This window comes from Marmota monax, unplaced genomic scaffold (assembly GCF_021218885.2).
Source record: "Marmota monax isolate L192 unplaced genomic scaffold, Marmota_monax_Labrador192_F-V1.1 WCK01_AAM20220418_F8-fsc00010, whole genome shotgun sequence".
Classification (NCBI taxonomy): Eukaryota; Metazoa; Chordata; class Mammalia; order Rodentia; family Sciuridae; genus Marmota; species Marmota monax.
The window spans coordinates 13,801,996-13,826,509 of NW_026692321.1; the positions used below are offsets into that span (position 1 = coordinate 13,801,996).

The window sequence follows — 24,514 nt, forward strand, 5'->3', positions numbered from 1 at the left end:
AAGACCTGGTGTTCCATAAGGACAGCTGTTTACCTATCAATGAGGATAATACATTTTTTGCTTCTAAAAGGAGACATGGATATTTGCAAAATACCTTCCCAATACAGAGCTTTCTATTTCTTGGATGGTAACTACTTTTAAATATTCCTTTATAAAATACAGCAAGTTAAATGCAACATCAGAATTCTAGACAACTCTAGATTCAAAGGCATTCGTTGAGAAAATTCCATTTCTCTCTATTATTTTTTTTAAACTATGGGAATTTCATGAACATATACTTACCTAGGCCCACAGTAATGGGAAGTGAAGATGAAGGAAGCCATCAAGTATCCTTCTCTCCATTAACCAAGAGACAAAGTGCTGAGGAGAATGTATACAGTGCACAATAAGGTGTGGACAGTCACCTCCTAAGGCATACTTACTGGAAGCTCAGGGGCACGCTTCAAGATCTGAAGAGCAATGTAGCTGCCTATTGAATGGCCAATGAGCATAAGCTTTACTTCCTTTGGCACATGGGTTCTCAGGAATGCTAGTTTGTGTTCTATCTGACCATGTAGTCCATAGATGTCCTTAATTTCTTGAGCATTTGCATCTAAAAGCAAAAACAGGAACATGCTTTCATTCAATAAGTAAACATACTAAACTGGAAAAATCTTAAAAAAAATACTGATCATTTATCAAAAGGCTACAGTGTATTAGGTAATTAAATAATATCAATCAATCCTCACAACAATCCTGAGAGGGAAATATTATCATTTTCATTTTCCAGATGAAAATCTCAACACTGTAGGTATCATGTAACAGAGGGACAGTCACAGACTAAGTAGAAGAGGTGAGACTCCAATTTGGGTCTTTTTGTCCTCAAAGCCCATGATCTTTCAACTATTCCACGAACTACTGGTAGTTTAGGTAAGTGATTCTTAAACTTGAGCATGCATGCATCAGAATTCCCTGGAGGGTCTTGTAAAACAGATTGCTGGGTCCTACCACCAGAGTTTCTGAGTCAGTAGGTCTGGGTTTGGGCCCAAGAATTTGCATCTGTTTCTAGGAGATGCTGATGTGCTGATTTCAGGACCACACATTGAGAACCTCCAGTTTAGGTTAGTTTTTATTATTAATAAACAACCAAGAAAGTCCTACACTGCCTTAATATTTTAGATAATCTTTGTTTAAAGAACTCAGACTCGAAAGATCCAGGTAGGAATGTTGTAAACTGTTTCTTTTAACCAGTACATCTTTTGACTTGCTTGAACTAACTTTCTTTTCTGTCACAAATGAACTATTTTTCAGATTCTTCAAGATGTAATGAAAAACTATCCCTGCCTTCGAGAAGATCACAGTCCAAGAAGAAGAAATATACATAAAAACACAATTATAAAAACCTCAAGAAATTATCTAAAGCATTTGGGAAAAGAATAGGGTTTTAATGGATCATGATAAAAGGTAATCCTCCTTTGGATTCATAAAAAGTAAGGCACCCTTAAGTTACCTAAGATAAATACTAGACAACATTCTTTGTTACATGCTCATTACTATAAATGTACAAATTTAAGTATAATTTGAATGCAAGCAGAACAGTCTAAATTTAACTACATATTTAATTATATATACATACACACACACATATATACATGTCTAGCTACACACTGAACACAAATACATAACTTTAACTATATATTTTCATATAGCATTTAAGGTCTTCCATGACCACAGTACTGATATGATTACAGCACTACCTGAGCCTTTTGCTAAGACTGGATCTGTAGACCATAACTCTCTACATCTCACACAAGAATTTTCTTAACTACTGAACTCTTCCTTTCTGTTCTACAAAGCTATATCTTAACAATAATTGTGATCAAACAACTTATATGTAGAATTAAAAAGGCTAATGACAGAACTTCATATTGAAAAAATGCTTTGAGCAAGAGGAGTATTCGGTTTATTTCTTAGGTAAGTTCTTTATAAGACACAAAACCATACCATGTATTGTTCATCTTACATAAATAATGAAGAATATAAAAAGAACCATTATATATTTACTCTAAATTTATGATAGCAGAACTGGAAAATATCCACGAAGAAGACAAAACCTTTTAATGTATTATTTTACTTCATTTATTTTTATTGATAAAAATATCAAAGTATATGGCAGTGTTATCTGTCAATTGTGAGTAAAAAAAACTTGAACTGTTATATAATTGTAGAAACTATTAAACTTTTATGTTTTTTAAAAATTTCTCAAAATATTAAAACAATGCTTAAATATACTGTTCCCAGGTATCTGACCTCTAATGTATAGGGAAAACTATCCTTCACTTCTTTATTATTCAAATGGGGCACAGAATCACCAAAGGATGCTCTGTGTTCATGGGAAACACCAAGGAAGCAGCTGGATGAGAACCATGGTCCCTAATTCTTTATGCTTACTTAATTCACAGATATGAAAGGCCTTCTTTTCACAACTGACTCAAGTTTGCTAAGCTGATGTGAAAGTTTACTCATACCTTAGGCTCATCTGTTCTGGGTACCCTAAATATTCTGTAAGTTCCTTGTATCAAAACATGGGTGCGGCTCCTAATTCTGAAGGTATGCAACATGTGGAGAGGATGTAGATAGGCACTCTATTTAAAACTGCTATCTTAATAATAAAAAGCTGTAATTTCCAAGCATACATCTTAAAAATATTTTTAAATTATTATTTTCTAAACAGATGGTGAAATCAAGGGTCCTCAAATTACGTTTTCCACTTGACTAACACCAGTGATCTGCTAAAGACTTCACAGAAGAAGTGTGGGAAACAGGAGAGAGATTCAGCACGAACATACTGTTATAGACTTAGGAAACAGAGCAAGAAGCACAGAAGTGTGAGGTGAGATTTCAGAAACAGCCATGAGTTCTGGGGCTATCTGTGGTTACTGGGAGAGGTGGAACAAAAAGGAAGACTGTGACTAATCAAGAAGGGCATGAACGATCATACCAATCACACCAAGGAGTCTGCTCTCATTTTCTGAGCAGTGAGAAGACTTCTAAGGACTGTGAGCCTGCAGCAGCATGGTCTGGTCGGTGATTTTGGACAGAACTGCCACGTTGACACTCCCTAGTCCTTCCCTCTGTCCTGAGACTCTAACACTGCACTTGATTTTGACTTCTTCCTTGTCCTGTCTCTTGGTTTTTGTACTTCTTTCTACCCAGAGACCTGCTTTCACTCCTACTGTGAGCCCTGAGACTGAACTGACCGACTATTCCTGCTTTGGGCTCATCTAGTCAGTCCATCTTTCCTCATGTCTCTGCTCGTCTAGTCCCAGCAAGAAAGAAAGCTCTACAGGTTTTTCTCTCTTTCTTTCCATTTGGGAGACTGTAGTGGCAGAAGTTGATAACATTTTAGATAATGCATTATTCAAATTCATCACTAATTACAAGATTTTCTGAGATATTTTTAGGCAATGTTTTTAATCTGTTAAACTGAACCAGTATGATTTCTAGCTTCTATTTTGTACTTCTTGAACAAATAACTTAAAATTGTTGGTAATGATTCTAGTAAATTAAAGCCAAAAAACCAGTTATACTTCTAATTCCTCAAATTTTCTTTTCACTTTTTTCTTTTTGAATCATCCCTTCTGACATTGGTGAACATCTGTTCTCTCAATTATAGTCAATTTGTGACTGTGATAATGTGGTGCAACTAGAATATTATTTCCAACTGTGCATAATTTTAACACGTGCTAATATGAAGCAAAACATACTGTTGCCATCTGATGTGTCATTATGGTTTTCTCTCAATACATATTTTTCACACCATACTTTGGGTGTCAGAAAACTTGTACCTTAGGACAATAATCTTGGATGGTGAATATAATATATCTGTCCTGTCTACACAAAGCAACCTTCTAGAGCATACACTTTCAAACACAACGTTCAACATGTAAAACAGGTGAAAGCACAACTGTTCTGCTCAAATGGGCATTGGTAAGGCCCAGGCTCAGCCTTCACAGAACTTTTGAGCTACCCAGAATCACTGTCCTAAAAGTAAAGACTGGCATGTCATCTCCTTCTACTCCCCTGCAATACCACACATGATAATCTAGTTGGCAGTCAATAAATTCTTCATGGTGACGAGTTGTCTTTTCACCCTCTCTAGACACCACAGCCTCCTTTGGCCCATGGTGGCCCTCTGGGCTAATGCCTCTAGATGGCACTGTTCTCATGAGATAGCAAAGAACCCAGGCTCCAATTACTAAGTTATTAACAGAGCAGCCCAAACAGCAATAAGCATACTCAAAGATGCAAATAAGATGTTGATTTAGAACAAGAATTAAAGACATGTCCTAGAAATGAAAACATGCAACACATAGTTTCTATTGGTTTTGTTCATCAGTATCCAATGGGGCAGACAGAGGTCAATGATTCTGAAAGCATGGTCCCAGGATTAGCAGCATCCTTATTACTTGGAAGCTTGTTGGAAATACAAATTCTTAGATTCCCACAGATCTATTGAATCAACACCCTTGGGGGTGGCCATTTATGTCTTAATAGATCCTCTAGGTAATTCTGATACATGCCAAAGTTTCAGAACCCTTGATCTATGGCAATCCTTCCAGTCTGTTTAGACTTTCAAAGCTGCTATTCATGTTTTGTTCAAATGTTTGCATTCTGTCTTTAGCACGAGTTCTAATGGTAAATGTGATTGGCTGTTGCTCTGATTAAGGAATTTGATACATAAATTTTCTCTCCAATGCATGGCCTTTCTCACCAAAGTAAAACTGTAGGAATAAGACATACTCACCACTCACCATTAAAAAGTTGACACAGCAAAAGAATAGGAATAAACCCTTCCCAGTACCTTGTAGTATTCCCATTTCTTCCTACTTCCCAGTCTTTGGATTATCTCTTTTCTTGACTAGTTCAGAAAATAGGCCAGAACAGCTGGTAGATTTTTGAAGATTGGCACATCAAATAAACCTTTTTTCTAGGAAAAATTCTTCTTTTTTTTCCTCTAGTGCTAGGGATCCAAACAAAGGCCTCAGATGCTAGGCAAGAACTCTACCACTGAAGAAATTTTTTTGTTGGTGCATATTAATTACACAAATCGGTGGGCTTCATTGTGGCATATTGGTACATGAACATAACATAATTTGATCAATTTCACTCTCTAATACCTCCCCTAACCTTTTCCTCCTCCTTTCCCCCACTCCCCTTCCAGAAAAATTCTCTTAATAGCTATTTTCTAAATACAAGACTACAAAAAACATATTATAAACAGATCAGAATTTCCTGATAAAGGAAGAGCTATGTATGATAATAAAGCCCCAATTTTGGGCATATATAAACGAATATTTGAAAATATTTCATAGCAGAATAAGTACATGTTACATTTTATTCACTTTCAGTTACGTTTGAAAGAGAACTTTGGTAGAGGCAAGCACTTTATCAACAGAGCTATATTCCCAGCCATGAAAGAGAAATTTTAAATCAAGGCTGCAATTTGTATATTCAATTTGTATATTCAGTTTCATTACTCTGTTAAAAATCAAGTTAGATAATCACTATTCATTCACCTTTCAAAATATGCCCTTAAAACAAAACAAAACATGCCCTGATTCTAATGGAGAGTGTTGCTAATTTTAAATTCTAATTTTTCATTGCTGCTAAATAGAAAAGCAACTGATTTTTATATATTAACCTTGCATCCTTGATATGGCAACAACCAAGAGTTTTCTGTTGTTGTGGACTCTTAGGGATTTCCTACACAGAAAGTCATATCTTCTGCAAATTAAAAGTTTTATTTCTTTTTCCCCAATCTGCTTATCTTTTAATTCCCTTTTTTGTCTTACTACATTAGCTAGGAATTGCAACCCAGTGATGAATATGAGTGGTGGGAAGGGACATCTTGTCTTGTTCCCTTTCTTAGGAGGAAGCGTTTGGTTTCTTACCATTAAGTATAATGTTATCCATTTGTGTACAATATGTCAAAATGCATTCTACTGTCATGTATAACTAATTGGAATTTTAAAAATATGATAGTTTTTACAAATATTCTTTATCAATTTGAGTAAGTTTCCCTCTATAACTAGTTTCTGAGATTTTTTAAAAATAATAAGTATTTTTTTTAACTGTGTTTTCTATATCAATTGATAGGTACAATTAAACATTTTTTTCTTTACATTTCAGCTTGGGAAGTTTCTATTGACCTATTTTCAGACTCACTTATTCTTTCCGCAGATACATCTAGTCTACTGGTGATCTCTTTGTAAAATCTTTCGTTTTTTATTGCAGTATTTCTTAGTATTTTTTTTTGGAAATTTCTTAAGAGTCTCCAACCCTGGCTTGGTTTAGCCATTCTTTCTAACATGCTATTCTTTCCACTAGAGTCCTATACTCTATTAACAGTAGTTATTTTAAATTTCATGATAATTTCAAAATTGGTAATAAGCATAGACCTGAGTTTAGCTCCATACTTTCTTTATTTAGTCAGACTGGTTTATCTTGACTTTTACAATGCCTTGTAATTTTTGTTGTTGTTGTTTAAAACCAGACATGATGTATCTGGTAACAGGAACTAAGTTAAAAAGATTTTTTTTTTTATGTGAGGCTTTGTTAATTAATTAATGGCTAGAAGTTGGGTTGTATTTAATGTTTACTGTACTTGTAGATGCCAGAGACTTCAGTTTCCTCTAAGTTCCTGTTTTCTATCCTTTGTCATCACTGGCTTTCCCTAAGAACTCCTCATTAAACAAACTCTGTGTCTTGTGATTTTTGTAGCTGCAATACACTTTCATTATAAATTTCTCTTTCAACAGAGGTCTGTTGAGGTAGTGATAAAATATGGAAGAGAAAAGTATCTTATAACCTATAATTAAAGCTCAGTCTCTACGTGGGCCTGAAAACCTGTACTGTGATCTTCCAAAGAGCCTGTCACCTTTTCCCCCACCTCCAGGATAGAGAAATCTTTCCTCAGGAACACTGGTTAAGTGTCCTTCCTCAGGTTAGATAAGGGTCTGGCAAAAGAGAAGCCTTTGTTGTTGAGAATGCTCTGGGCATCCTGCAAAATTCTTCTCCATGGGTCAAAAACTTTGCAGAAATCTTCCTCAGATATTCAAAAAATAATCTAATGGAGTTTCTGGAGGTAACACCCAAGAAAATGTGGGTGGGTGCGCAAGAGGAGTCCTATGGGAGTTTCTCACGTTCACCTCCAATAATTCATCAAAATCACTATTGCATATTCTATCAGCTTATGGCTCTCTGATCCTCCACTTCGGGTATTCTCTTCTCTCCAAATTCCAGGTGGGAATTTGTCCTGTGACCTCAATTCTCTGCCAGATCTAAGAAAAATCACCGGATTTCATTTTTTTAAGCTTTTTTCTTATTGTGAGGATGAAAGTGACAAATTCCAAGTTCTACATGTCAGAGATAAAAAACAAGTCCACTACTTGTTTTTTAAAATCATTCGACACTGAAAGTTTTCTTGGTACATAATATATGCCCACTTATTTTTTGGACAGGTAATACAAAGTAAATAAATTTTGAAAAAATACCCTCAGAATAAAAATGTAACCATTTTATTAAGGCTTAAGATATACACTTTATCATGACATTGTCATAGGGAAGAAAGCATTAAAATTCACTTATTAGACAATTCTTAAGATACTTATTTCAGCCTGGAAAAAACTCCTCAGCTACTGTAGAGAAAGTGTTAAAGGCACTGGGAAATCTCATTTCTCTGCCAAGCTGCTAATGCTTGTTTGATTTGAGGTTGAGAAAATTTAAACATAATTAAAAAAAAATTATAAAGCTACAGCATTCTTTTTCCAACCTTTATATTAAGGAAAACTATTTGTTTTACTTTCTTGTTTAGTTTTGAATTGCTTAAATTTTTAAATAATAAGTACATATAACTGTTTAATACAAAAATATGATTAAAAATTTCCATTTTGAAAATAAATTGTACAATGTTAGTCATTAAAACTAACAGATTAGCTATAAAATAAAAAAGTTAAGAACCATATTTAACTAGATGAATTGATACTGTTTATAGGATCTGAAACACTTACCCAAACTAACAATAGATTAATAAATCAAGCTTTAGAAGCTGTTCAAAAATGTTCAGCATGACAAATCTTTACTCCTCACACTTCAGATAGAGCCCTAATATCCAGAGTATACAAAGAACTCAAAAAATTAGACAATAAGAAAACAAACAACCCAATCAACAAATGGGCCAAGGACCTGAACAGACACTTCTCAGAGGAGGACATACAGTCAATCAACAAGTACATGAAAAAATGCTCACCATCTCTAGCTGTCAGAGAAATGCAAATCAAAACCACCCTAAGATACCATCTCACTCCAGTAAGACTGGCAGCCATTATGAAGTCAAACAACAACAAGTGCTGGTGAGGATGTGGGGAAAAGGGTACACTTGTACATTGCTGGTGGGACTGCAAATTGGTGCAGCCAATTTGGAAAGCAGTATGGAGATTTCTTGGAAAGCTGGGAATGGAGCCACCATTTGACCCAGCTATTCCCCTTCTTGGTCTATTCCCTAAAGACCTAAAAAGAGCATGCTACAGGGACACTGCTACATTGATGTTCATAGCAGCACAATTCACAATAGCAAGACTGTGGAACCAACCTAGATGCCCTTCAATAGACGAATGGATAAAAAAAAATGTGGCATTTATACACAATGGAGTATTACTCTGCATTAAAAAATGACAAAATCATAGAATTTGCAGGGAAATGGATGGCATTAGAGCAGATTATGCTAATCGAAGCTAGCCAATCCCTAAAAAACAAATGCCAAATGTCTTCTTTGATATAAGGAGAGTAACTAAGAACAGAGTAGGGACGAAGAGCAGGAGAAGAAGATTAACATTAAATAGGGATGAGAGGTGGGAGGGAAAGGGAGAGAGAAGGGGAAATTGCATGGAAATGGAAGGAGACCCTCAGGGTTATACAAAAGTACATACAAGAGGAAGTGAGGGGAAAGGGAAAAATAATACAAGGGGGAGAAATGAATGACAGTAGAGGGGGTAGAGAGAGAAGAGGGGAGGGGAGGGGAGGGGGGATAGTAGAGGATAGGAAAGGCAGCAGAACACAACAGACACTAGTATGGCAATATGTAAATCAATGGGTGTGTAACTGATGTAATTCTGCAATCTGTATATGGGGTAAAAATGGGAGTTCATAACCCACTTGAATCAAAGTGTGAAATATGATATATCAAGAAATTTGTAATGTTTTGAACAACCAACAATAAAAAATTAAAAAAAAAAGAAAAAAAATAAATCTGAAGGATTTACTCACATAAAAAAAAAAATAAGTACAATAAAAATGTCAAGTGTTTCGACACGCTCAGTTGATCCTTAGCTACTAAATGTTGCTAAGGAGGGTATAGACCAGGTCTTGCTGCCAAACTATTCAAGTGAAATGTTCAGGAAGTCATTCAAGTTTCCTGAACTAGAGCAATATATAATATTTCTAAGACATGGATGGTAAACTATTTTGCAAAACCACTTAGGTATTTAGTATGCCTAGCTGACTGATTAACATTCCTTCATACCAGATGTCTGGTTCTTCTCTATGCATATAAATTTTGTGGTTTGTGGGTGAACAATAACTCTATAAAGAAATCAAGTAGATGATGCTGAAGATGAAGGTGAAGAGATCAAATAGAAAATTTGCCTAAATGATAAATCTTAACATAAAAACAGAATTTGTAAGTGAATCTGAAAGTGTAGAATTTCATGTTGACTTAGATCTAAGATATAAATGAGATAACATATACAAAAAAATTATCCTCTGATAATTCTTATGCAAAAAAATTCTATCAAGTGAATGAAAATTTCACAATAAAATGTTTGTAAAAAAAAAATGTTCAGCATGTAATCATATTTACTACATCATATTTACTCCCTGGCCTGGGAGATCACTTCTTTAGAGACCATGCCTTTTATTTTTCTTCTACTTCTCCTCCTATCACAACTTTGGAAATATGCTATCAATAAATATATAGTGAATTAAAAAAAAGAAGGAAAGTCATATGTAGACTATTTGATCTACCCAAATTCTTACAGAGAATTCCTGCATAAGATTTAAAGTGTCTCTAAAAATCTTAAAAATACCAAAATGTGGCTTACACAGGGGTTCTCATTGGTAAAACTTTTTTGGGGGGAGGGGGGTGTAGCAATTATTTATTACTTTAAAAGTCAGTTCTCTCTTTTTTAAGACTGTTAGGTTAAATTAATCTTAATTATATAACTAAAAAAACAAATACAGAAGTTTATCAATAAATTTTTTGGTCTGACTTGGTTATCTGTTGTGTTATTAAAAAACCATTCCCACAACATAGTAACTTAAAACAATAACAACATTTATTTTGCTCATACACCTGTAATCTGATTAATGCACATCAAAGTCACCTGTTACATATAGTGGCGCAAAGTGTAGGGGATGAAATCATTGGTAAAACTCTTAATCTTAGCGGCTTTCTAGAAACAAGAATACTCATTCACTGTAAAGGAAACTAAATGTTAACAAGGACATACCTTCTGATGCTGTAAGAATCTTCGTGTCTTTGGGGGCCAAGGCATGCCCAGCATGACTGATAGTCCAAACTGGAAAGCATCTGTTTGTCAAAGAGTACAAAGCTTTTGCAAATGGCACATAAAAAGAAGAAAAACCCGGGTTACCTAGGAAAGAGACAAAGACCTTAGATTAATCAAACTCCTGTAAGAAGATGCAGACTAGAAAGGAAAGGTCAATTTCTCTTCACACTGTGCTCTACAAATCCTGCAATTTTATACCTATACTTTAATTTTTAATATCCTTTCTACCTTAAGTCTGGGAATAACCACTCAGAAAATTCTGTTCCTGCTTTTTCTCCAACTATTTCAAGTAAACTCTCCCTATTCCTCAATACACTAACTGGAATCACTAAACACAAACCAAGTGCTTAAACCCAAACACTGAGAGTCATTCTTGGTTTCTCCCTGTCCTTCACATCCAGCTTACCAATAAGTTCTGCTAAGTTAGCTTCCAAAATGCACCTCAAATTTGCCCATCTCTCTCCATTAGTGATCATCACTTCCCAGGTTTCCTACAACAGCATCCTAACAGGTCTCTCGGCTCTTGTCCCCTTGGAATCCATTCTTCAGGAAACCATAGAGATATATCTTCAAATCTCATCCGTTTTAAACACCCTTGAGTGGCTTCCCACTGTCATTTGGATAAAGTCTGAAATCACTAACACTGCCTATAAGACCCTTCAAGGTTTGACTGGCTCATTTATTAAGCTGCATGAAAATTAAACAAACAGGCCAGTCAAATCAGGGTTACTATCCCACACAAAGAGAACATTAAGGAATACTCAGTGTTGACTTGTCATTATCACAAGTACTTATGCTGCAAACTGATGTACTTATCTTTGAAGGACACAAACTAATACATATTTTTCTTGTGTGTATTCAGAAAGTATTTTTGACATACTTCTGATATAGAGAAATTGAATAAATAAATTATCTTTTTAAAAAGATTCAATCTAACACATGTGCATTGGAAAACGACAGTGAAATGGGGTTTTCATCTTGCAATTGTCTGGTTCATCTTCAGTTACTAGTCCATTGCTATCACTATCTATTTCTCCATTCAATTTATTGATTTCTTCTTGTTAGGTTTTCCCCACCTTACTTGAGTGCACTGATATAAATAACCACAGCCAAACTTCACTGATTTTTTTTTCTCAACTGTTCATATCTTTCAGTTTCCTGGTTAGGCAGCACAGCAAGGTGCATAGATTCTAAGCCAGGTGTAGTAGAGCACGCTTGTGGAAGACTAAGGTTGGAGGATCACTAGAGTCCAGGAGTTCTTGACTAACCTGGGCAATATGGTAAGAACCTATCTCAAAAAAAGGAGCTGGGGGGGGGGCGGCGGGGTTATGGCTCAGTGGTAAAGCACTTGCCTAGCATGCATGAGGCACTGGGTTTGATCCCTGGCACCACTTAAAAAAATAAACAAATAAAATAAAGCTATTATGTTCATCTACAACCAAAAAAATTTTTTTTAAAAAAGGGTTGGGGATATACCTCAGTTGGTAGAGTGCTTGCCTTGCATGCACAAAGCCATGGGTTTAATCCCCAGCACCACAAAACAAACAAACAACAACAACAAAAAACAAAACAAACAAACAGAAAAAAAAAATGGAGCTGGGCACTGTGGCACACACTTGTAATCCCCTATAATGGCCTCATAGGCAGTGTTAGTGATTTGGGGGATGGAAGCAGGAGGATCACAACTATGAGGCCAGCTTCAGCAACTTAGTGAGACTCTATGTCAAAAATTTAAAAAGATGCTGGGGATGTAACTCAGGAATCAAGTTCTATCCCCAGCAAAGACTGGAGCCAGAGTGCCTGGTTTGGAGTCCTGGCTTCCCCACTTACGAACTATGTGAACTTTGGCAAGTTATTTAACCTCTCTGTGTCCTATTTCTTCATCTATGAAATGGAGATAATAGTCATACTACTTTGTGTAATGACCAAATGAATTAATTCAACATTGCCTGCAACATAATATGTGCTACATAAATATTAGCAATTCAAACTTGTAAACCAATGTATAGCCATACTGTCAGTTTGCTTTCGTTGCATTCTAACCTAGTGCTCCAATTGCTCCAAGTTCCAAATTCCTTTTTGTGATGGTACTATATTGTCATTTTTGTCAAATAGGTAAAAACTTCCTCAAATGCAGTTATGTACTCTTAGCTAAGGGAGATGGAAGAGGGGAAGGGTATACTAGCACAGGGGTTGTGCAACTAAGATGGATGTGGGTGGCACTGCTTCATGTTTTATAAATATAAATTTTCAATAAGTTTGGAATATTTTTAAGTAAAAAGTACAAAGTAGCAATCCACTTCTTTCCTAGTAGCTAGCCAAGTGTCCCAAGATCATTTATTATATAACTCTTTGCATTGATTTGAGATGTCTTTTGAGCCAATACAAAAATTTTGATGTCAGCTTGCTAATTCTGATTTCAAATAATCCTGTTTATTTTTGCTTTTCTCCTCTACCAGTACCATCCTGTCTTAATTACTACACTGTGTATTTAATGTCTCAGTAACTGGTAGGGCAAATCCCTTTTCTTTATTTTTCTCTTTCTAAATTTCCAAGGCTTATCTCATAAACTTTAGGATTAGCTTCACTAATTTTTAAAAATCTCTTTGGGATTCTTATTAAAATTTCATTTATTTATACATTATTTTAAAAAGATTTAATATTATATATCACTGGGTATAATTTAGGAGTGTGTTCTACCCCATATTCAAATGTTTTATACTGTGGTGAAGTTCTACAGACTTCCTCATATGGCTAGAAACTACTAAAAGCTAACATTTTTTAAGTGCAGTAAGTTACTGCATACAGTATTTAAGAGTTTTACATCCACTAACTTAATTAATTACATTTTGAACGAGATAGTAACAAGGTAGCAAGAGGTTAAATAACTTGCCCAAGGCCACATAGATGGCTAGTGTTCAATAAATATATGATCACTGAAAGAACAGATGAAAGAAAATATTGTTGAATAAAAAAATACACAAATGACCTGGTCTAGGATATTCTGTATATATGTAGTTTTAATTAGTCTTATAATAGCTCTATAAAGTAGGTGGCATCAGAGATAGTGAATAAACAACCACTTATACCAATATGTGGCACACAGTAAGAGCTCAATAAATTGTATCTGTTATTATTATAATTAAAAACTGATTTAACATTAAGAAGATAGTAAAGATAACAACTACATAATTTAGATGCAACATGTCTATAATGACAGGATATATAAAAACCAATGAGTACTAGATAATAGAACAGCTATGAAATAAATTTTTCTCCCTCTCTCTGGGTATAAGTTTGAGTTTTTTCCCTTACTAACATAAGGACTTAAGTAAACCCCCTTAATGTTCTGAGCCATTATTTCATCATCATCAAGTAAATGATGATGCTATGACTACATGCTCATTCACTCTATTTGGCATTATAGCTTCTCTTGCATTTTCTTTAGGCCATCAATTATTTTTTGAGCATTTACCATATGAAAGCCACCAAGCAAGGCACAAGACAGATAATCTGAGGAAAGACAACACTAAGCAAAGGCTCTCAAGAAATAAAGAACATTAAAAAAAAAAAAAAAAAAGGAAAGGAAATAAAGTACATGGCTCCTAAAGCAACAGAAGAGAGTCCAATTCTTGGTTCTTCTTTTCTATATCTAATGTATGGACTGCATTCAGTGGGGCTATACCACTGAGCTACATCACAAGCCCTTTTTAAATTTTGAGACAGGTTCTCACTAAGTTGCCTGGGCTAGCCTCAAACTTGTGATACTTCTTCCAACATGCTGGGTTCACAGATGTGTCACTATGCTCAATGGTAATTTGACTTTTAATCTAAGTAATACTGGAAGAGTGAGTATAGCAGGGTTAAGGCATGAGCAGATTTACATTTAAAAATATTTTTCTGGGGGCTGGGGTTGTGGCTCAGTGGTGGAGCACTCACCTCGCACGTGCGAGACCCTGGGTTCGATCCTCAGCACCACATACAAAAAAATAAATAAATAAACAAGTGAACAAAAATTTGAAAAAAAAATTTTTCTGTATCCAAAGAATAATTAGGAAATATTATGAAAATTTTTGTAGCATAAATTTAGAACAGATGAATGAAGTGGATAACTCTCTGAAAAGACAAACTATCATGCTCACTCAAAAAGAAACAGAATAGTCCTATTATCAAAGAAATTAAAATTTTAGTTAATAATTTTCTCACAAAGAAAATCCAGGTCTGTATGGATTCACTGGTGAATTCTATCAAATACTTAAGGAAGAAATAATACCAAATCTATAAAACTCTCCCAGAAAATGGACAAGGAAGGAAATTTTCCAGTTCTTTGTATCAGGACAACATCACTTTCATACAAAAACCAGGCAAAGACATTACAAAAAAAAAAAAAAGAAGAAGAAGAAAAATATATACCAATGGCCCCATGAAGATAGCTGGAAAAACCCTAGGAAAATTTTACTGAACTGAGTCCATCAAAATGTAAAAAAAATACATAATGTATGGAAATATTACAGTGAATTAATGTGTGAATTATTATAATAAAAATCATAAAATTAAAAAAATACATCATGACACAGTAGAGTTTTTCACAGGAAAATATAATTGGTTTTGTACTGAAAAATTAATTAATATTATGCACACTTACAAACTGAAAGGAAAACAATAATAGGATCCTTTTAATATACCCAGGAAAATGGAAGTTATTTCTTCATGAATATACTTAACAATGTGGCATGTATAATTATAAATGTGCCATACAATGAAGGGAACTTCATGAAATAAAATGAAGAATTCCTGATCTGTAAGTTAATCAATTGCAGCAGAGCACCAGAAATACATCTATGTGTGATGTTGCATATTTTATATAATCCATGCATCAACATTAAAAATTCAATCATGCTAAAAATCAGATAGAATTATTTTTGTTAAATCACTATCATATGAAAACATGATGGCCAATAAACAAAGAAAACATTTCATAGAGGTGTGGCAGGCAGTTAATTTAAAAATTTGATATTTGCTGAATGATACTAAATGAGTCAGGGGCAGAAGAAGTGGTGGGTGTGGTGCAAGCATGGAAATCCAGGCTCCTGCCTTTAGCAGGCACCAGCTATTCAGCTTCAAAGTTTCCCCTTTCTTGTGTATCTTTTCAGATATTTCATATATTACCTTTTCACATTTTATATACAAATGACAGTGATGCACACAGTTCTGATCCTTGCTTTTTTTCTTTTGCTATAAATTAAAATTGTTCCACATCAGTACATTAAGTGTTTTTTCTCTTTCTTTTCTACTTTTTTTTTTTTTTAACTGTATGGATATAACTCTGAAATGATTAAGATCCATCTGATAAGGAGTTAACACCCAAAATACTGAAGGAACTCATATAACTAACAGGTATTTAAGAAAATGTTCAACACCATCATCTATCAGAGAAATGCAAATTATAACCAAAATGAGATATCACCTTACATCTGCTAGAAGAGCTATTAGCAAAAAGACAAAATACCAGTACTGGTGAGGACATAGAGAAAAGAGAAACTTTGCACACATTAGTGGGAATGTAAATTAGTATAGGCATTATGAAAAATGGAGGTTCCTCCAAAAACTAAAAATAGAACTAGCTAAGACCCAACCTCCCACTTCTAGGATGGAAACAAAACCTGTATCTTGAAGAGACATTTGTTCTCTTATGTTAATTGCAGCACTATTCCCAAGATATGGAAACAACTTCAGTGTCCATCAAATGAAGACTGGATAAAGAAAATGTGGTATGTATTCACAATTGAATACTACTCAGCCTTCAAAAAAGGAAGAAATACTGCCATTTGTGACAACATGGTAAACCAAGAGGACATTATAGTAAATTAAATAAGCCAGGCACATAAAGACAAATACTTCATAATCTCACTTATATACAGGATTTTAAAAAGTCAAATTCACAGAAGTAGAGAGCAGAATGCTGGTTACCAGGGTGGGAAGTAAAAGAGTTGGGGAGATGCTGGCCAAGAACACAAAAGTTCAGTTAGGCAAATAAGTTGAAAGAATCATACATCACAGTAACTACAATTGATAACAATGAACCTTGAAAATTACTAGGAGATTTCAAGTATTCTCAGCACAAAAAAGTATGTGAAGTAACTCATATATTAATTACCTTGGTTTAGCCATTTTGCAATGTATACATGTATCAAAACATTGTGTATATCATAAATATATACAGATATGTAAATTTTGTTAATTAAAATATATATGCAGAGTAGGGAATAATCAGTGTGTAGTTGAAACTGAGGCTAGGCACAAGTAAAAGGGAAGAGTTATCCAAGAGAATGGGTATTTCTCCAGTTCCATTATTTCCTTTTACAAGTGTGGAATATATAACATCTATTCCCTTGAAGGCCTTGGGGAATGCAATGCGAAATCCCTAATGAAGGTGTGTTAGCTCTTGTTCTCCCTTGGCCTCTGCTAAAAACTTCATCAGATTATCAACTTCATATTATAGCCCCTAACTCTATTACTTCCTGTATGTCTGCATTGTAAGTAGAAAGAAATAAATTATCTCATTTTTAAATTTATTTCTCACTGGGTAAGTCTTCTTACTCAAACATAAAAGTTTAAGTTTTAAAAAAGTAGCCATGGCTTGTTGTAATTCTCTGTATCCAGTGTACCTAGCAGCACTGGGTTGGACACATGACAATCATTTACAGTAAGTTTTTTCAAAATGAATACATGGCCAATAACATGATGATCCAATTTATAGCAGAGACAGAAAGGAAACACACAATATAAGATGTTTAAATATGATTGCATGCTTCATACTTCACCATTTAAATGTTATGACTTATGTCATACTTTACAAACCATGAACTAAACTTCCTGGTTAAGAAACCACAAAGAAAATTACAGGGGCTTTGCTTATGCAACTAAACAAGAGCTATCCACACCCCCTCCATCCCCTACCCCCTGTCTCTCTCTTTCTCTCTCAGATCTCTAGAAAAGGGAATGTTGAAAAACATTCCAGTACAAAAAGGCAAGTAAATACTTTTTAAATCAAATGTTTGTATCAAAATGTGCTATAAACACACACCCAAAGAACACATAATAGTCAAATGCTCAAGCAAAGTACAACAGAGACTATGATTATAATATCTAGACCCTGACAGTCAATGAATTCCATTTAAGCACTGTACTTATAGACTATGCCTTCCAGTTAACTTTACAGGGGACAAAACTGTCATATATCAAGTTAGCATGACTCACCATTTATATAGAAGGTTATCATGTGTAAACTTTAGGCTCTTCCACAGAGCCTTGTCTGCTAGATCTCTAGTTACTGGATTCATAGCACAAGACACTTCATTTGATTCTATATTACCAATTGAAAATTAAATGATTTAGTATGTTCTACAGTGAGTTATCAAATTGCCTCTTTTGCTCAGTTCAACTATTTAAAATAAGTCCAAATACATTGTTGTTTAACAGAAATTCTAGATCTAAGGTTCACTAGAAAAGATGAAACTAAATTAAAAGTTCTTCAATCTGCTTTTCAGGATCTGGCTGGCAGTGGGTTAAAGTTTAGGTTCATTTTCATTTTATAGGATTACAACCATTTCCCTCTAAAAGTGAGTTACCACTAGCTAGTCTAGCATAGAAATGGCCTCCAGGAACAGTCTTCCTACCCACTCTCCCAACTTACTGGGCTTGATGACACAAATATCACAGTACATGCAAAAACTGCCTGCATAAGACCTGGTATTGGTAACTGTTCTGATATTTGCAAAAGTTATATGTGAGGTTTTTTCCAGGTTCACTGATATAGTATTTTAAACATCCTTATTAACTGAGCTTTTCTTTAAAGAGTTTAATTATAGAAAAATGCCATTACAAATCTGTTCGGTCTATGCAACTTGGTTATAACAATATTATGAGGAATCTAATACGTATTTTTAAAGATAATAAATAGTTTCTCGAATGACTTGACAACCAGTTGATAATGAGAAGTGAATCATAGGAGCACATCAAAATAAGATAATTTTTTGTTTATGTGACACTAAAACCTGACACTGATAATGTAAAATTCATTACACGTCACTATAGTGAGGACAGTAATGACTCACCTGGTGGATGAGGGATGTCAGCTCAAAGAACATTTCAGTTGTCACAAACAAGAAAACTTGAATTGCCTTAAAATTTTCAATTATGTGTAAAAGAAAATTGATGGAGATTTTTTCAATTTTATCAACAATACTAAAACTTTGCATGACATTACCAAGAGTTATAAAGCTGATTATTAATTAAACTATTTTTAAACTGATAACAAAAAACAAATGTTGGCCACAGATGCTAGAGGAAAGATGAGAATATCAATCTATTCTTTTTTTTTAATTATAATGGGAGAGGAGAGCAAAAAATATGCAGGCCAAAAAGTATACAGGGAAAAAAGAAGTGACTCAGGTAGTTAATTAATTATGAAAATTCTATGTTAATTTTCTGCATTTTAAATGTATATGCTATTAAATTTATAGTTGATTTTTTTCTTCTAAATATTATTCATTTTCAAGCCAAGTGAATAAAAAAAAGAAAAGAAAGAGAAATAGTGATGGCTATCTGTATAAAGTCTTCTCATCCAGATTTTTCTACTTACCAGGAATAATGAAAATAAGCAGTTTAGGTCTATTGACATTTTGATCATTAAAGAGGTCATCCCAGGGACCACATTTTAGAACCTGTGTTTCAACTCCACCACACAGAACAAATTCCTCATGTACAGGGATTTCTTCCTTGATTTCTGAGTCCATTTCTAAATAAAGGGAGAAAAGCAGCAAAATGTAAAACTTTGAGCCAAAAATAATTAACTGAAGAATTAAAAAGACAATTTTCAAAATACCAAGAAGGAAATGCTACAGTGTATATAGAAGACTAGCCAGCTATTCTTCTGGGGGGAATATACTGGGAACTGAACCCAGGGGTGTGCTCTATCACTGAACTATATCCCCAATCCCTGCTGCCTTTTAAATTTTTTGAAATAGGATCTCATTAAATTGAAGCTGGCCTCATACTTGTGATCCTTCTGCCTTAGCTTCCTGAGTCTATGGTATTGTAGATAAGTGCCATCATGTGGCACACCCAAGAGCTACTCTCCATTCTAGGAATGAAAGATAAAACACACATACATGGTAATAATGAAAACAGCCTTTGGGAAGCAATCTAGCAGCACTAGTCAATACCCATTAAAGGCATATACTTCAATTTAGTCATTTTGAGGAACTGATTCTAAAAAAATATCAAAAATACTTTTTAAAACTAATGCATGGGGGACTGTGGCTGTGGCTCAGTGGTAGCGCACTTGCCTGGCATGTGTGAGGCACTGGGTTTGGTCCTCAGCACCACATACAAACAAATAAATAAAATAAGGATCTATCAACAATTAAAAAAAATTTTAAAAAACCTAATGCATGGAATGCTATTTATTATGGTGAAAAGCTGAAGATCCTATATAGTCATTAATGAAGGAATGGATAAGGGAATTATGATAATTCATTATGCCAATACTAAAAATTCTATCATGACTCAATTTTGGGAATGATTAAACAAGCTGTAGTTCAATATTATGACCAAATGTTACATTCCATCAAGACTGCTATGAAGTTGCTTATAATTTATCCATTTACTTTCTAACATTTTTAAGATTTCACTTCTCCAGTTTGATGTTCTGTTGTCGCTGCTATTCTCTTTGTTTATGCCTTTACTATTTTTACTGTCAGCTTAGGGAATTTAGGGAGTAGGAAGAAATAATATATATTCTAATCTCCATGTTTAACCAGAAGTCATACACTCTTTTTTCTTAAATAGCAATACTAAGAAAAAATGAAAAATCCTTACTTAAAAAGTAGGGACCACTCTTTATTCAAAATATATTGATTAAATAAACAAAACTATCATTCAACTTTTGGTATGAATTGACTTTTAATTCATTAATAAATGTCACTGTAGCCCAGTCTCCAAAACTATCTTAAACAGAGTGTTTCTATAAAGGTCTTCTGACATTTACCATGTATTAGAAACAATATTAGATGGAGCTGTGAAACACAGTATTAAATTAGAACTGACTGTGAAGACACAAGCCACACTTTCACCAGAGGAGAATTCTGAGTTATTAAATACATTCAACTTATAAATATTTGAGACTATGACATCTTGGGAGTTTGATTAGCCATTAAACTAATGAAAATCCAAGTAGATATGAAATTTAAGTATAGTATATAAAAATTGGAAAACAAGCAGTTGCAATTCTAAAACATTTCAAATAAAATACAACAGAGAAGCATGGAATTAACATGTATTTCTAAACAATCTTTTACTTTCCTTCACTCTTATATTTCTGACTCCCACACAGCTATGTATAAGAAGAAAATGAAAACTCAAAAATGAGAGTTTGAATTCTTGCTTACCTAAGAATCCAAAGTAATTCAGTTCTGCAAGCAAGTGTCAGATTTACAAAGAAAAATGTGTTACAATTATATATTGAAAAAGGATGATGGTTCCACCTTCAGCCTCAGCCTATAAATGATCTTGAAGGAAATAAATCTGATAAGCATCAAGATCTAGGTAGGGTGAAAATCAAGTGTGAACATAACTTGTGCAATCTAGGCAGACCTGTTTTCTTAAATGCAGGTGTTCATTTGTAGATATGTAGAACATATAACAATGTTAGAAACCAATGGGTTTCTAATTTTATGTGGTAAGAGAATTTTTTTCCAACTAAATTGTATGAAAACCTAGACAATATTTAAAACAGAAAACCAGTATCAGATGGGTATAAATCTTAAGAGATTCAAATCTATAAAATTTGTTATTATAGTATTTATAATGTAAATATTTATAATAACAAGTCTTTATATTATAGCTAGACAATAACCTTACAACTGAACTAATGAACAAAAATAAGTGGAGTATGGGGCTGGGGATGTGGCTCAAGTGGTAGCGCGCTCCCCTGGCATGCGTGTGGCCTGGGTTCGATCCTCGGCACCACATACAAACAAAGATGTTGTGTCCGCCAATAACTAAAAAATGAATATTAGAATTCTCTCTCTTTAAAAAATTTATAAAAAAAATAAGTGGAGTTGTAAATATATTTGATTCAGGCTTCAGCATACATATGCAAATAAGGCCTACATTTTATTTTAGGTACTAGAATTGCTTTAGGTACTAGAATTGCCAATGGTAATTAAAAAAAACCAAAAACCAAAAAACTCGTGTTGCTATTTCCAGATAGTCTTCAATTAAATTACATTTAACTTAGTAAGATAGTTTTCTTCCAATGCTTAATAATAATAATAACTTGTATTATTTATTACATAAGTGGATAAGAGCTTCTAACTCTTCAAATTGCTAACTCATCAAAAACCAATATAAGAAAATAAACAAAAAGTCAATGGCTCTATTTCAAGTTTTTTTTTTTTTTTAGTGGCCTAATAGCTAATATCAATATGTTGGTTATATTCATTCAATGTTGAGTATACAAATAACAGAGGTGAGTCTGAGAGTTGTTTTTAATTAGAGGTACTTTTTTTGTTTAAAATATACATTAAAATTAAGTTTGAATCTGCATTAGCAAAGGCAGAGGCAGACTAGCTTGCTTCCAAATAATCTCCCATGGAGGACAATTAGAAAAGCCAGAGGAAATATTTTTTAAAATTTGTTCAAAAAGTCAGTAACCACTATAAGAATTGTGTAAGAACATATAACAAGTGTATAAAAGGGGAAACAGAAAATGCAATTAATATAAAACTAAGAGGATAACAGAGAAATGAGACAGAACAAAGATTATGACCTATCAAGACATGCAGAGTACAAATAAAAGCACAAGTACAGACAAATTTAGTCTTGAGATATATACCTATTAGGAAAAAAGATGGAAATCAAGGATCTAGGTAAAGGAATATGAAAAAGCAGATAAATTCAAGTAAATAAAGTAGAAAAAAGATAATGATGAAGAGTAGAAATCAATAAGCCAGGGACAAAGATTTATATTAAAGCACTACTGAACCCAAAATTCTGTTCTTTGGCAAGACCTATAAATAAGTAAGCCCGTGAAGAGACTTATCAAGGAAAAAGAAAGCCCAAATAATCAATGTTACAGGTGAAAAAAGGACATCTCTCCAGATTCAAAAAGGTGATAAAATAATATGAGCCTGGGGATGCAGTTTAGTGGTACAGCATGTACAAGGCTCTGGGTTCAATCCCTAGCATCATTCCCCTCCCTTCATTTTAAAGAACTTATGCCACTAAATTTAGCATGAAAAACTTCTAAGAAAAACAGATACCAAAAGACTAGAAGAATCTTAATAGATCTATGTCTATTCAAAACACAGAATTTATAATTCTTGATAAAATGAAAGAATCAATACTTCAATGAAAAAATAACACCAATCTTGTATGTCCAGAGAATAGAAAAAGAACTGCTTCTCAATTCATTTTATGAATCCAGCAAACTTTGATATCAATATTTAACAAGGATAATATAAGAAAATTATAGGCCAATCTCCCTCATGGGTATAAATGCAAAAAACTCTACTCAGAATATTAGCATATCAAACCTTGTAATATATAAAATACATGACAGCCAAATTGTGTATATATCAGAAACAAAATGTTGTTTAAATATTCAAAATTTAATCATTTTAATTGACTATATTAATTGAATAAAGGAGAGAAAGCACATAATCACCCCAATCTGCACAGAAGTATATTTGATAAAAACCCAATAGTCATGAAAAACTCTTAAAAAAGAAACATATCTTCTTTTATAAAATATAAATATAAAATACATTTGTAAATATAAAACTTATAGCAAACATATTATTAAAAGTGAAATACTGAATGCCTTTCTGAGTTTGGGGTCAAGATACAGAGGTCTGCTACCAACACTTCTAATTCTAAATTGTATTTGAGGTCTTAAGCCAATGCAACCAGACATGAAAAAGAAATAAGGGTATGTGAATTGGATAGGAAGAAAATGTCATTCTTCACAACATGATTACATAAGAGAAAATCCAAAAGAATAAATATACAACGTTTGAATGAATAAGTGGATGCAACATGGTCTTTAGATAAAAAAATATTACTAAAAACCACATACATTTCTATATACTAGCAATGAGCAACTAGAAAGTGAAACTTTTTTTTGAAAAGATACCACTTATAACTACATGAAAAAAATTCAATACTTACAAACAAATCTAACAAAAGAGTTATAAGATTTACACAGAAAGCTTTACAATTTCCTTGAATTTCTCTAATTACTAGAGATCTTGATCATTTTTTTTGTATTTGTTGATTGATTATATTTCTTCTGTGAGGTGTCTGTTCAGTTCCATAGCCCATTCGTTGATTGGATTATTTGATTGCTTTTTTGATGTTAAGTTTTTTGAGTTATTTATATATCCTGGAGATAAATGCTCTATTTGAGGAGTGACACAGCCACATAAATGTTTATAGCAGCTCAACTCACAATAGCTAAACTATGGAACCAACCTAGGTGCCCTTCAACAGATGAATGGATAAAATGTGGTATATATACAAAATGAAGTACTACTCAGCCTTAAAGAAGACTGAAATTATGGCATTTGCCGGTAAATGGATGGGACTGGAGAATATCATGCTAAGTGAAATAACCCAATTCCCCCAAACCAAAGGCTGAAAGTTTTCTCTGATATGTGGATACTAATTCACAATGGGGGGTGCTAGGGAAGAATAAAAGTACTTTGGATTAGGTAGAGGGGAGTGAAGAGAGGAGGGGGATATATTAGGAAGGACAATAGAAAGAATTGGACATTATTACCCTATGTGCATATAGGACTACACAACCAGTGTGATTCTATATCATGTGCAACCAGAAAAACGAG

The 24,514-nt window shown here is 33.8% G+C and overlaps 1 protein-coding gene across 3 annotated transcripts in view; it reads right to left on the reverse strand.

Moving 5' to 3' along the window:
• Ldah (lipid droplet associated hydrolase) overlaps window positions 1-24,514 on the reverse strand; it is a 100,374-nt gene that overhangs the window by 72,208 nt on the left and 3,652 nt on the right. For all 3 annotated transcript variants that reach the window (XM_046441331.2, XM_046441332.2, XM_046441333.2), the window contains exons 2-4: window positions 19,252-19,407; window positions 10,548-10,691; window positions 423-592 (exon numbers count right to left, since the gene is read on the reverse strand). In XM_046441331.2, coding sequence (XP_046297287.1) covers window positions 423-592; window positions 10,548-10,691; window positions 19,252-19,405 — 468 coding nt within the window. In that variant the 5' untranslated portion in view covers window positions 19,406-19,407. The remainder of the gene's footprint in view (window positions 1-422; window positions 593-10,547; window positions 10,692-19,251; window positions 19,408-24,514) is intronic.